The sequence below is a fragment of the Cyprinodon tularosa genome, unplaced genomic scaffold, assembly GCF_016077235.1.
Source record: "Cyprinodon tularosa strain WSP-4 unplaced genomic scaffold, ASM1607723v1 ctg94, whole genome shotgun sequence".
In the NCBI taxonomy this organism is placed as follows: domain Eukaryota; kingdom Metazoa; phylum Chordata; class Actinopteri; order Cyprinodontiformes; family Cyprinodontidae; genus Cyprinodon; species Cyprinodon tularosa.
The window spans coordinates 2,122,320-2,135,408 of record NW_024039718.1 but is presented as its reverse complement, the minus strand read 5'-3'; the positions used below and the strand labels follow the sequence as shown (position 1 = coordinate 2,135,408).

Below are 13,089 nucleotides of genomic sequence, written 5' to 3'. Positions count from 1 at the left end.
CCTGTATTACGGTCACAGCTCACGCTTTGATGTCTGTGCTCAAAATGGAACAGAGCAGCTCTAAGAGAAGAAATGTTGGACACTGAGGTGGCTGATGTATGCTGTGGCTTAATTTTCTGGCCTTTAAAAAAGTAGCACATTTATCCTATCTGGGTTTCATAAGGGATATGAATGTGTAGAATATAATGTCATGAAAAGGGTACAGAGAGGCGCTTTAAGGACGGCCAGTTAATAAATTATTTACAGCCCATCACTCAATAATAGTTACTACACCAACCTTTGTATAGTTGTGGAAAACATCACTGTCGCTACGAAGAATGGCAGATATTTGCAGATAATCAGACTGATCAATACTAAATCACTTTTAGTGGCTGGGCAGATAATGATCTGTGAACACAGATGTCTTAAGATCATTAAGAATGTTAGGAAACGGAATACGGTCAGGAAAATTCCTCCTAAAAGTACTTTTTCTTTCAATTTATCACTTAAATAAATTTAACTTTGTAAACGGAAGGCACATTTATTTGTATATCACAATTCAGTACATGGTGGATTCAAAGTGCTTTACATGAATTAGATAATAAAACAGAAGAAAAATAAAAGCATAATAAAAGAAAAAATATTTGTAAAACAAATAGATCTATTGGATAACAACCTTAATCCTTTATAGGGCACTCAGTGAAATACTTTTAAAATCAACATTTTAAGCCAATAGTGTTATTGGAATCCAGGACAAGACCTTATTACCTTTGTAACATTCAAAAAATATAGATATTCTGATGGCAAAAATAAATTCCAATGGGATAACAAGAAACGCCAACTTGCCTGAATATATTAAGAAAAATAACAAAAGTGCTTCTATAAGAAATTTATGAAAAATAACTTCAACAGTCAAAGGCAGCTCTAAACATTTTTTTTTTTTTACTTTGACTTAAGGAACTCAGACTTTGAGCACTTTTACTGTCTTCTTGCAGTTTTTAAGTGGAGCATAGGAACTAAATGCTACTTCTCCATGTTTGGTTGTAGTTGTGGGTGAACAAACTAGGCTTGAACTAGAAAATGTAACTAGTTACTACCTACTGTCTGATTATAAAAAAAGTGGGGGGAAAAGATCTTTAAATGACAGGATAAAGCTGTAAGTTGTTGTTATTGAATTGCATTAAACGGTTCCAACTCTGGATCTCCATGACAACAATTTTTTTTTTTTTTTTGAGTAAATTTCCAAAAAGAGTCAGTAACTTTTGATTTCATCCTCTTTGAACCGTCTTCTTCATCCATGAAAGGACATTTTTAGGTGACGAGGTGCCTTCATTGAAATAATGTCTGTTTTAACCAGAAGCTGTGACTGAGCAGAGACAATTAAAATCTAACCTATAGCCCACATCTTAGCTTAATGAGTAAAAAAGAGAAGACTGCCCTTTCACTGAAAATAAACCAAACTACTCTAAGTAATTATCCAGGAGGAAATAAACACGGAGAAGTAGACAAAATAAATATTCATGTAAAATCGTTCTTCTTTATTCTGCACATCAGCTCCCCAAGAAAAATGAAAACATTAGATTCTGAGCTTATTTATTCAAAGCTTTAATTCTGCTGATGGCAGTCATGCTTAAGGTGCTGCTCTCACTGTAGCTAAAACTATACTCAGCAGCTTTCCTCAAAAACCAATCTATCACTCTGGCTTTATACAGCTATCCCTATAAGCTGACCAAGAAGAAGGGAAAAACAGCTTAAAACAGATTTTTTTTTTAAGCTCTGCTTCATACAAGACAATGTTACAAGTCATTAATTATCTGTCATTTGTTAACATATGAAAAGATCAGTAGAAAGGACTTTGTTTTTAAAGACATTTAAATGTTTTTATTTCATTAATTGTGCATTGTAAATGTGTTCATTCCCCTTGAATCTTTCTTAGTTTTTACATATTGTAACAGCAAACTTTCATGTATTTTACATTTTATATAATGCAATAGAACAAAGAACAACTAAAAATACTAATCCTGAAAAATAATGACAATTATAAAAATCTTGAAAGTGTGACATGCAGCTCTATTGCCCTGCTCTATTATTTAGTGCATCCTTTCAACCACATAAATTTACAGCCCACTTATTATTGGACAAACATGAAGACCAAGGAAGACAGCAGACAGCTGTTAGAGAAGTTAAAGATGAGGGAGTCGGAGTAGCAGCCTAGTGGTTAGGATATAGAACTTGGAATCCTGAGGTTCTGAGTTTGAGCCCCACTCCCACAGACTGCCACTCTGGGTCTCTGGGAAAGAGTCTTAACCCCACACTGCTCCCCGGGCGCCCCATGATGGCAGCCCACTGCTACCCAAGGGGATTGGTTAAATGCCGAGGTAAATTTCTCCAATGTGAGATCAATAAAGTTAAATTATTAAAAAAAACTAATAGAGAATGATTTTATATTACCGTAAATAGTTTTGAAGAAGCTGGTGTGGGAGAAACTATGGGACTATTAGTCATGCATTCCAAGAAGGAAGGCAATATTGAAAGAAAGCCATAAAAAGTTTTTTAGTGTATCAAAGGGGGCACTCTAAACATCTGGAAGGTGCTCTCCTCATATAAGGAATTTCATGTGTTGGATAACTAGCTCTGTATAGCACACAGAACACACCATCCCCATACACAGTGTAGGAAGGCTCATGCTGTGGGGATGACCAAACAGCTGATTTACCTGTTAGAATGGCAGAGTTAAAGTCCAGACCTAAATCTTAACAGGAACCTGCAGACAGATTTAAAGAAATGTATGTTTGCAGATGTTCTGTATTTGATCTGACTAAGCTTCAGCAATTCTGCACAGAAGAATAAAACATATATTTCTAAACAGTATACAGTTTGTGTGTTACATCTGGGTACTACATGGGGGATGAATAACTATTCACACCAAACTGTTTCAATTTTTTTCTTACAAGTCTTAAACTATTGCATGCAAGCTTTTAGTTGTCACATGACAACATCCAGGAAATTCATAAAAGTTTAACAGGTCTGACAGTTTTTATGCATGAAGTTATCAACAATGATTAGTTCCATATACTATGGTGTCACAGAGAAAAATTGAAAAAAATTACACATACATTTATTGATCATGATTTTTGTCCCAAATCAAGTAATCAACTAAAAGCAATCCTATGAGTCTGTATTTGGCACAGAACACCAGTAACTTGTAGTTTTATTTTTGCTTCTGGCCAAGATGACATAAAACCTGCATATTCCTGATATGTGAATATAGTCAAACACCCTGCCAATGAAACCTTGTTAAATGATGCAAACTGAGATAAACTGCCAGCGACAGTGACAGCTTCACAGGAAGGGTTGGGAGCGAGTTGGCTGATGTAGGAACCATTAGCAGGAGTGTGATAAATGCCCTTGATGCCATATCAACTGAAAGTTGTTGGTTACACTAGATTGAACAGCAAGGTGAGAAATATAAAAACTGTAACAAAATCAGTGCTTTTCAAACTAATCAAAAGAAGGAAATACATAACTTTTTTCATATCTTAAAAAACAAGAATAAATGGTTTTATGTCCATACAACCTAGGTTAATTCTGTAGCCTCTCACAGCAGGCAACCAATACCTGGCAGGAGCTCAGACTTTACGTTTCTATCATGGAGTATCATGGAGTATCATGGAGTTTCATAGATTATAGATTGTAGATAAAGCTGGTCTGCTTCACTGCCATGTCCTGTTTATTGGAAATTTCAGCTGTTGTCAATTTTCCAGCCGACTCACAACCTGAGTCAGTTAAGTAGCCCCTGTCAAAACCATGAAACTGCTGTGCCATCCATTGATAGGAGTCATGAACATCTGGGCCAAGAAAGCTATTTCAGGAACAGACTGATGAATGATATGACACAGCAACAATGCAAAGACTACATCCTTAGTTCCTTTAAATGCAGATTTATAAAACACTGATCTGCCACTGTGTATGGATAGTAATGCATAATCAAAATAACCCAAATTACTTTAAAAGCTCTGACCTAAATGCAGTTTTCTACTCTACAGACTCACAAACAAATGTAATCTAGGCAGCGGCGAAAAGACCAAACTTATTTACAGAGAGAACAATACAATGTGGATAAAGTGGTAGTTTGACTCTCTTAAATAAACTAAGCCATATGCAATGTCCAAATTAACGGTTCCCCTTTCATTCCCATTTTTAAAAAAAGCTTTATGGATGTTAAAGAGGGACAGAATTGGTATCAAGGAATTAGTTACAATTAATGTAGAAAACAGTCCTATAATAAACCATTTTATTGCAAACCATGTTTTGAAAAACAACCTCTAATATAAGCTAATTTGTAGTGCAGAAAAGAAAGTCACACCTTAGGAATAATTGTTTTAAAGAAAGATCTCTGGTGATGCATATGCTGGCACACTAACAACTCTTATAAAATAAATGTAACTCTTGCATTTCGGCATTCATACATTCTATTTTGCTGGGATATAAATACAACGTCTAAATACAACTTTAGCCAGTCTTTAAATGGGAAAGATTGGAATTACTAGAGAGCAGGCTGTTTAAGAAAGGGAAATATGTGTTCTTCTTATCCTGTACTTCTTTAGGGGATGTAAGCAAACCTACAGCCAGAGCAATATTGAACTATGACAAACAATGCTGGGTGAGAACCTAAAAAACATTCAAAGTTTAGTGTTGCAAAAACCTGGAGTTTCCAAGTGTAAAATGCTCAGTAGCATCTGATCAGAGAGTATCGCTGAAGCTGGCCTCCCTAGAGCCAATACTTGAACAGATCCAAAATCAGGAAAAAAGCAGCTAACATCTCTGCAGACCCCACACATACTGGTCATAGGCTTTAAAGACCTTTGCAGACAAAAAAACTGATTTTAATCTGCGTCCCCTCAGGATGGATTCGATTTACCTGCACAGGTTATAAGATAAAGAAGATATTTCAAACCTATATTTGTGTTGTTTTAACCATATTACAGTGAGTAAAATCATAGCAGAAACAGTTACAACGCTAAGTTGAAAACCAACAACATGAATGTAGCATAATTCCCTGTTTGCTTAACAGACGTGGTTCTGAGTGTTTCTAGAAGCAAAAATATGCCACTGGATATGCCGAGTCATCAGATCACTTCATTAGGAGACGAAGTGTAGACATGGGATGGAAAAACACTTTATTCCTTACAGTGAATAAGAAGACACTGTACTTCACTAGAACATGGTGGTGCAGAGGTGGTCCTCCTCATGATGCAAAAAAAAAAGATTAAATATCAAACAAATCTAGATAAACCAAATGTAAAAGATAAAAATGTTTTAAAAAAGGAAATGTCAGAAAAGATTGCAAAAAACAATAATCCGGGAAAACCAAATCCAAATGTTATATTTTGGGGTTTTCCAAGTATGCCTTGAATGCTACTTTATTTTGTCAAAAAAAGTATTGATTTTTTTCATTCTTATGCAGGGATGTTTTTGGGAGTGTTAGAATAACACTTTGTAAATAAATACTTTAATCATGCCACAATCAAGTTACAAATGAAGAACTAACTACTTTATCCTGTCATTTAAAGATCAATTTTACCCTGTGTAGTATTTTTTATTTTAGTTTAATTATAGAAAAGTTCGAAACTAAAATTAAAAACTAAATAATTGGCATAACCAAGCTCAACTTACACTGACAATCAACTTAGTGAATTCAGTTTTACTCTAACCATCTTCTATGAATTAGTATCAGTAGCAGCTCATTAGTATTAAGCAATAAAAATGTTGATAAATGATATACGAAAAAATACCAACAAAAAAGACTTTTAACCTAAACCACAAATAGGTGCAACTGCAAGACTTAAGATATCAACTCATTTAGTTTTGTATCATTATAACAACAAAAGGAGCCTATCGATTATTTTAGAAAAAGGACTAAGTTGATGGGAAAATTTTTACTGATTTTTTTGAAAAATATCCAAATCTACTGAATTACCATCCAAAGTCTCTTTAGTTATGCTGCTATAGGCTTAGACTGCTGGAAGACACAGGGACCGTTTTTCATCATTCTGCTTCATTTTATTTCTATTCTCCTATTTTGTATAATTTGTCAGTTCAATTGCTAGCAGTATGCTCTCTCTGCTTTTTCTCATGGTAGCTTCATCTGGTCTGTTGCTGTTTGACTCTGACACCATCCTGGAGAGAAATATCAGCTGTGCTGCTGCCATCAACACCTTTGTTTATAGATGATTAAGCTTAGCCTGTTTTTCAGTGTAGTCCTGTTTCTCTGACTGTGACTAACTGGATGTGCTCTCTTAATCCTCTGACATGGAAGCTGGCTTGGAGTTCATCTGCCTGGCTGTGTGTTTCCTGGATGGGGCCGCCTGTGGAGCTGGTTGACTGTGACCTTTTGTGTCTCTGCTTTTTTTTTATTGTCCATTTCTGTCTCCTTGAACCCCGGTCGGCCTCCACACTGAGCCTGGATCCACTGGAGGTTTCTTCCTGTTAAAAGTGATTTTTTTTCTTCCCCACTGTTGCGACAAGCATGCTTGGTGCGAGGGATTGCCTTCAAGTCACTGAGTCGGTGCAATCAGCTGGTTTTCCTTTGATAGAAAACTTTGAATCAATTTAAATGTATGATCTGGTTGAATTGTCTCTCTTGAAGTGCCTTGAGATGACATGTGTTGTGAATTGGCGCTATATAAATTAACTGAATCGAAAATTTTATTGAATTAATGTAATAAATAAATAAAAAGTGGGTCCTGTGCAGCTGTCGATATGGGGATGCTTCTCAGTTTTCCGTAGCAGCATTTACAAATTACAGTTGTTGTTTGCGTCTTTTACTTATTGTGAATTAGGTATCAGGTGATTGTTTATTTTGTATGAAAGAAGCAGGACTAAAATATCTTGAAGAAGGGATGTGATAAACCTCATTGCACTTCTTGTTAACTCTAAGTGGGCTTTTAGGTTTTAACGAGCCTGCTAACTCACAGAAAGCTGCTCTAGATTTGCACACAGTGCCTGAGCTGCTGCGAATCATATCTCCATTATTAGCAGTAACTGTTTCGATGCGGTCACACAGGATTTAATCCGGCCATCTTTCTTTTTACTGCACTGAACAAGCTGATAGACGGCTTTAGTTGCCATGATAAAGCACAGTGCACTGGTCCGAATGCCCACAGCAGCCACAGTTATTGCTGCCTCTTGTATCCATCATCTTTTCCTTTCCTTTTGCCGCTCTTTCTCCTCCTGCCAAGGGCCTGAAAGCTACACTCTTTGTGAAAGTCACACAATGCACACCGCAGCATTGTCCGTATCCATCTATGTCTTCACTCCCCTCCATCCTCACTGATCAGGAGAACCTCCCTCTCCTGCCTCCCTGCCTTTGTCCCTCCCTCACTCCCACCACTCCTGCTGCCAGACTCCCAGGCTGCGTTGCATGCGCATCCCCTCCCCCTCCCTCTGTGCTCCATTGTGAGTGCTTGGTTCAGCAACCTCAGCCTCACTTCTTCTGCAGTATGCAGCTCTGTCTCGCTGTGAAGGCTAAGCAGCCAGAGCCAAGCGTGCCACAGCCTCCTATTTGGGCTCAGGGGAGGGGAAGGGAAGCACTTCTATAGCTGCAGGAAAACAAGACAGCAGCAGGACTGTAGAGCTCATCTACAGACAGATGAATGTTTACTAGCCTCTATTGACTTGTAATTTCAGAGCTTCAAAAATCCCTCTCCCTTGCTGTTGCTCTCCATGTTAACATACAAGTATTCAATTTAGGGAAAACGACTGGCAAATCTGCCAGTTCTGATTTTTTTAAGGGATGCATTATCCAGTCAGGACTGAGAATGGGGAACTTTTTCCTTTAAATCAGATTTATTTTCCTTATTCCAGTGAAGACATCAATTTTAATGACTTCCATCATTTTCTGTCTTTAAATACATAAGAAAATCATGTAACATGATATGCCTAAATAAATTAAATAACAAATCATTCAACGCATAAAAGGGGAATTTTTATAGTGGGATTGAAAAACACAGTCAAATCTGGAATCGGCGTATCAGGCTTTGAGGAAAAGAGATAAAAATGGTATTGGTAAGAAAAAGAGAGATTATCGCATTCAGATAAATGTTTTTATAACTATAAACTTTGAGTAAATCAGAAGAAGAAGAGAGAAATTTTATTTCATTTGACAACATTCAAGAAATATTTAGATTTTCTTTTTTTTTTTTTTTACAAAATCAATGTTATGACGAACCCTGGATGTAAAGGATTAGTATGTTATGGGAAATCTAAGTCCAACACATGCGTGCATCCTCATAAGAAACTCTATTAAGATCCTCTCCACATACAAAACCCTATTCACCAATAATGTATAATGTATAAGAACACTAGGAGAACATTTGCTGGTATAATGCTGTTTTCGGTGGCTGTCATTTGTCTGGATTTAATGCCCCTCCTCTAAAACTCATCCGATGGCCCCTGAGCTGCGACAATCTGTGACCTTTGCTGCCTCATAATTCTCTCTGCAGATGTACTCTTGGGGGATTGGGACAAAATCGGACACAGTTTTGAAGTGTTGCACTCAGCTGCTTTTGAAAACACATAAAATAAAGAGAAAAAAATAAAGCTGCATGTTAGGCACGCTAACTATTTATGTAACTCTGAATGTCACTCTACTGCTATGTTTCTGGGTTTTTGTGTGTGTGTGTGTGTGTGTGTGTGTGTGTGTGTGTGTGTGTGTGTGTGTGTGTGTGTGTGTGTGTGTGTGTGTGTGTGTGTGTGTGTGTGTGTGTGTGTGTGTGTGTGTGTGTGTGTGTGTGTGTGTGTGTGTGTGTGTGTGTGGTCACTATTAATGTGGCTAACACCAACAGACTGGGAATATTTGTATTTGTTAAAGTTCAACATCAATGTTTAGGCCGAAATTCAAAATCTTTCATTCAGTAATAGTCCAAAAATCTGCTGTGTATCCCTCTTTCAACATTCTATATTCCTTTATTGTTCATTCTGTAGAAGGTATTCACCAATAAACAACTTGAGGATTAACATAACATTATACTCATTCTTGAATCCCATAAATGTCCCAGAGTTTGTCTGTTTTGCTATTGCATGTTTAAGCCCAGGAACTGAGCCATTTGTTTAACATATAAAACCATATGAACATATGGATCGAAGTAGCAGGACAGTTACCCTCCACTGTTGGTTATTGACTTTTCAGAAGGAGGGATTGCTGTAAAACAGTTTTTTTTTCTATTTTTAAACTAACTAATTAACCAAATTAACCAGCTTGATCCATTTGATTTTACAGCAAAGTTAAATCCAAACACATTTATGCTGTTTACTATACTTAGGCCGGAATGTATTAGTCACCTAATAATACACTTTGAAAATCAAACTGCTCCTTTGTTTTTTTGACAATTTTTTTTTTTCAAAATATACATTATTTCATTATTATTAAATATTTACAATATTTGTAATCAATTATGTAACCTTAAAAAGATTTAAGTCAGATTCAAGAAATGTATAAAATAAATAAAACTTCTAAATAAAGTAATCCACTTCCCAACAGAATAACTTTTCTTACAGTTTTTATATAAAATCTTTAACAATATTTTAGTCTTCATTTTCTGTATTACTCTAATAGAAATGATTATTTAAGGTTGTGGTTTTTATTTAAGTTTGTGAGAGGTCTGAAAAAGGAGCAAAAAAAAATAGAAAATTGTGGAAGTGACAGTATTACTATGGATCATTAGTCATCCTTAAAAAAAAAAAAAAAATCTAGCTTTATGAATATTTAAAGAGTAATGGCAATAAGCCCCCTCATGTGATAACTATACATGTAAAGACAACTCTTTTTGAACTTGACTTATACACTGTGTGTTGTTTTATTTTTGGTTCCATTTGCTTGTGTTACTTTAGGGTTTTTGGATGGACTGGCCATTTTACATCTTTTTACCTTTGTACCTTTTTATTTTTTATGGCTTTTAATTTTATTCATCTCAAGCCTGACCTCAAACCTGAAAAGGAGCTCTCTTTCAAACGACATCTGTTAACCACTAAGAGTCCATTTCTATAGAGTTTAAAAGTAATTATTAACAACCCTGCAATATTCTAGTAAAAAAAAACAAAAAACATTTCTTGGTACAAAAAGGCCCTTTCTGCCAAATGATCATTTGTTCTTGGAAATGCATCATTTTTGTTTTAACTACCAATGATTTAAAGTAACGAAACCAGGGTTTTATGTGTTTATTAAATATAATTTCCCAACCAGAAGTTCTGTTTAGGCTCTCTTATTCAATTAAAAAACAAATGGTTCAAAAAGGAATAAAAACCAGCATAAAAGTTTTCCTAAATCAAAATGATTTAACATTTCCCAACTATGAACCAAACTAAGCCTTACCACAACAAGGTCTGTGTAAGAAACCCAATAATGACATAGAAATACGTATCTGGGATGATAGAGGGCACATTGACCAAAAACTCTTCTTCTTATTCTTCATTTCTTTTTATAGAAAAAAAACAACAACAATATTCTACTTTTACATAAAGCAAAAGAAAAACAAACAATAATATCTCATTGAATATTTCTAATCTAATATTTTAACAGTAGTAGCTCTGCAAAAAGCAAACATACTACTAACATTTGCATTAGATTGGATGAACCACAGAGTTTTTTCACCTTAATATAAGCAGTAAACATGCTCAAGTATATTTCAGCACATGGCTGCCTGAATGATGTCACAGGAGGAGGATGTTTACTCTCCTACTATCACCTGATGTGACATAACTAAGGATGGGCGTTGTGATGCTCCTAAGTCTAAGAAACAAAACGAAAATAAAATCCCAGTTATATGGTGCAGCTTCACTTTAATTTGCTTGGGGCTGGTTTCCATTAATCATTCTGCATTGCATAAACAAGCAACCTCTTCAGAAATCAATGCCATTAATTGTCAATTTGTGCAGACCTGCAGAGGCAGCTAAAAATGCAGACCTTTCTAGCGCCAGGACAAAATTTGAGTGTAAACACAAAGATACAGCTTTAGAAATCTGTTTTTTTCTGACATTTCAAGGAGCGGAAAAATGACAATTCTATTGCTCTTATAAAAGACAGATATCACTTTTATTGCACTTACTGCAGATATATCCCATGTAAGGTTTTGGTGATTATTCTTTTTTAGATCTGTTTCCTGTAGCTCTTTCCCATGCCTGCCTCCTGAATAATTCAGCAGCCAAGGTCACGGCGCTAAAACCCCGCTCTTTTCTGTCTTTAATGCAGAGGGTGCCTTTGAATTTCTGCAAACATAAACTTAACAGCAAAATTAAAATCTGGCCCCAAAATAACTAATCGGAAGGTTTAATGAAGCAGCTTCTAAATTAACACTATCTGTTTTTTTTGCATACATGGGTGATCAGTGCTAGAGATCGGATGGGTTTAAACTGTAAGGGGGGTTGCTTTGTCTCAGCGATGTGGAATGAAATTCCTCAAGCTTGGATGATTTAGAAAACATTACACCTCGAAATACCACAAGATTATGGCTGAAAGACATCCCATCCATTCCGTACGCTCAGTTTTCATAACAAGGCCAATAAAATCTGTTTGACATACAAACACTAAAGCAGCTGCAGCAAACCACAGCATAGAAGGAGGATAAAAGAAACACATCACACATCTATCTCTCTTTATTCAGAATGATAGAAAGCACTAGACTTGCACTATCGATAGTCCTGTCAGACTTATGAAACATCCAGGCTGGTCTCACATCCTGGTGAAGTAGGGGTGCTCTGCATAATGCACAAGGTGCGCAGCTGACTTCTGAGGAGGAGGAGAGACAACCAAGCCCTGCATGAAAGGCCTTCTTTACTGGGGTTCGAAAAACAGTCGCCCAACATCAATTCATAGTCCTAAACACATTTAAAAAAGGCTGATTAAGCTGTTACATAAAACTAATGCAGACTATGCTTTATGCTCTGTTTTATTTTACACCATTAGGTGATGTATATATATTTTTTTTCTTTGTTTGCAAGTGAATTGAATAAGCTCTGTTTTTTGGGGGCATTTCTATAGAGAGGCACAACTGCTGCTGTATATAGGGGGATTTCTCCCTATAATTGAAATCTCAAAGTGGACTTCATTAACCTTCAATTTCCAATCAATATTCTTCACTCCATCTTCCTGGCAACTAGTGTGGGTGGTGGGATAAACAATGTAAAGCCTTACCATTCCGTGCCAGCTGATGACGATCCCAGTCCGGAGCCAGTCCCTTTCAAAACATCCCCACCAGAAACGTTGCGGTGACCATTGCTGGGGGTGGAACAAAACATAAAAAGCAAAAAAGGCGTTTCAAAAAAAGCAGGGAAATGAAGAAATGAAAACAAGTTTTAAAAAAAACGGATGGAAACCGGTGTTTGCTGATGCTGAATCACTCTCCCCAGCTCACCACCTTACAACCATTGTGCTGCAAGATGCTGGCCGTACCATTGTAAACCCACCAGAGCTCAGAGACGGAGAGGGAGGGATGGGGAAATATGTTGCTATGACAACCGTCCTGGACCATGTCTGACGTCAAAGCAGAGAGAGGGAGAGATCACATGGAGACAGCAGATGGGAGGGGTGAGGGATATCATCTGATCTCACCCTGTATGCTATGGAGGACCAAGAGAGTCACTAAAAAACAAAAAAAGCTATTTCATTTTTTTTCTTTATTCTATTTAGTTTTTCATTTACATTCAATTTTGCAGGTGACACTCCTGGTCCCTAAGTATGGAGGACCAACTCTGCCATATTTAGAAATAAATACAGAAATAAATAAATGCTCAATAAATAAATAAGCATACAATTAATTGCCCCCAAATATACAATAAACAAATAAATGTTGGTAGAAAATTAAATTATACAGTGAGACATAAATATATGGATCTCATTTAATTAGCTGATTTATTTAATCGCCTTTGTAATAATTAACTTATTTATTTATTTATTGTCCATTATAATCTTTAACTTTATTTGTTTATTACTTATTTTTTAAGTCTTTATTTATGTGCATGTGATGATATTTTTTTTCTGTTTTATTCTTCCTTTGTATTTTTTTGACACATCCCTCCTCATTAGCATTATGAGGAAGAAATGCATAAATAAAT

At 36.1% G+C, this 13,089-nt stretch overlaps 1 protein-coding gene across 6 annotated transcripts in view; it reads right to left on the bottom strand.

The window, feature by feature from the left end:
* Positions 1–12,464, bottom strand: part of mapk10 (mitogen-activated protein kinase 10) — a 40,431-nt gene extending 27,967 nt beyond the window's left edge. For 2 of the 6 annotated variants that reach the window (XM_038274964.1, XM_038274966.1), the window contains exon 1: positions 12,170–12,464. In XM_038274964.1, coding sequence (XP_038130892.1) covers positions 12,170–12,172 — 3 coding nt within the window. In that variant the 5' untranslated portion in view covers positions 12,173–12,464. The remainder of the gene's footprint in view (positions 1–12,169) is intronic. The other 4 variants (XM_038274969.1, XM_038274965.1, XM_038274968.1 and 1 more) reach the window with 2 other exon arrangements.
* Between the last annotated feature and the right edge of the window lie 625 nt (positions 12,465–13,089).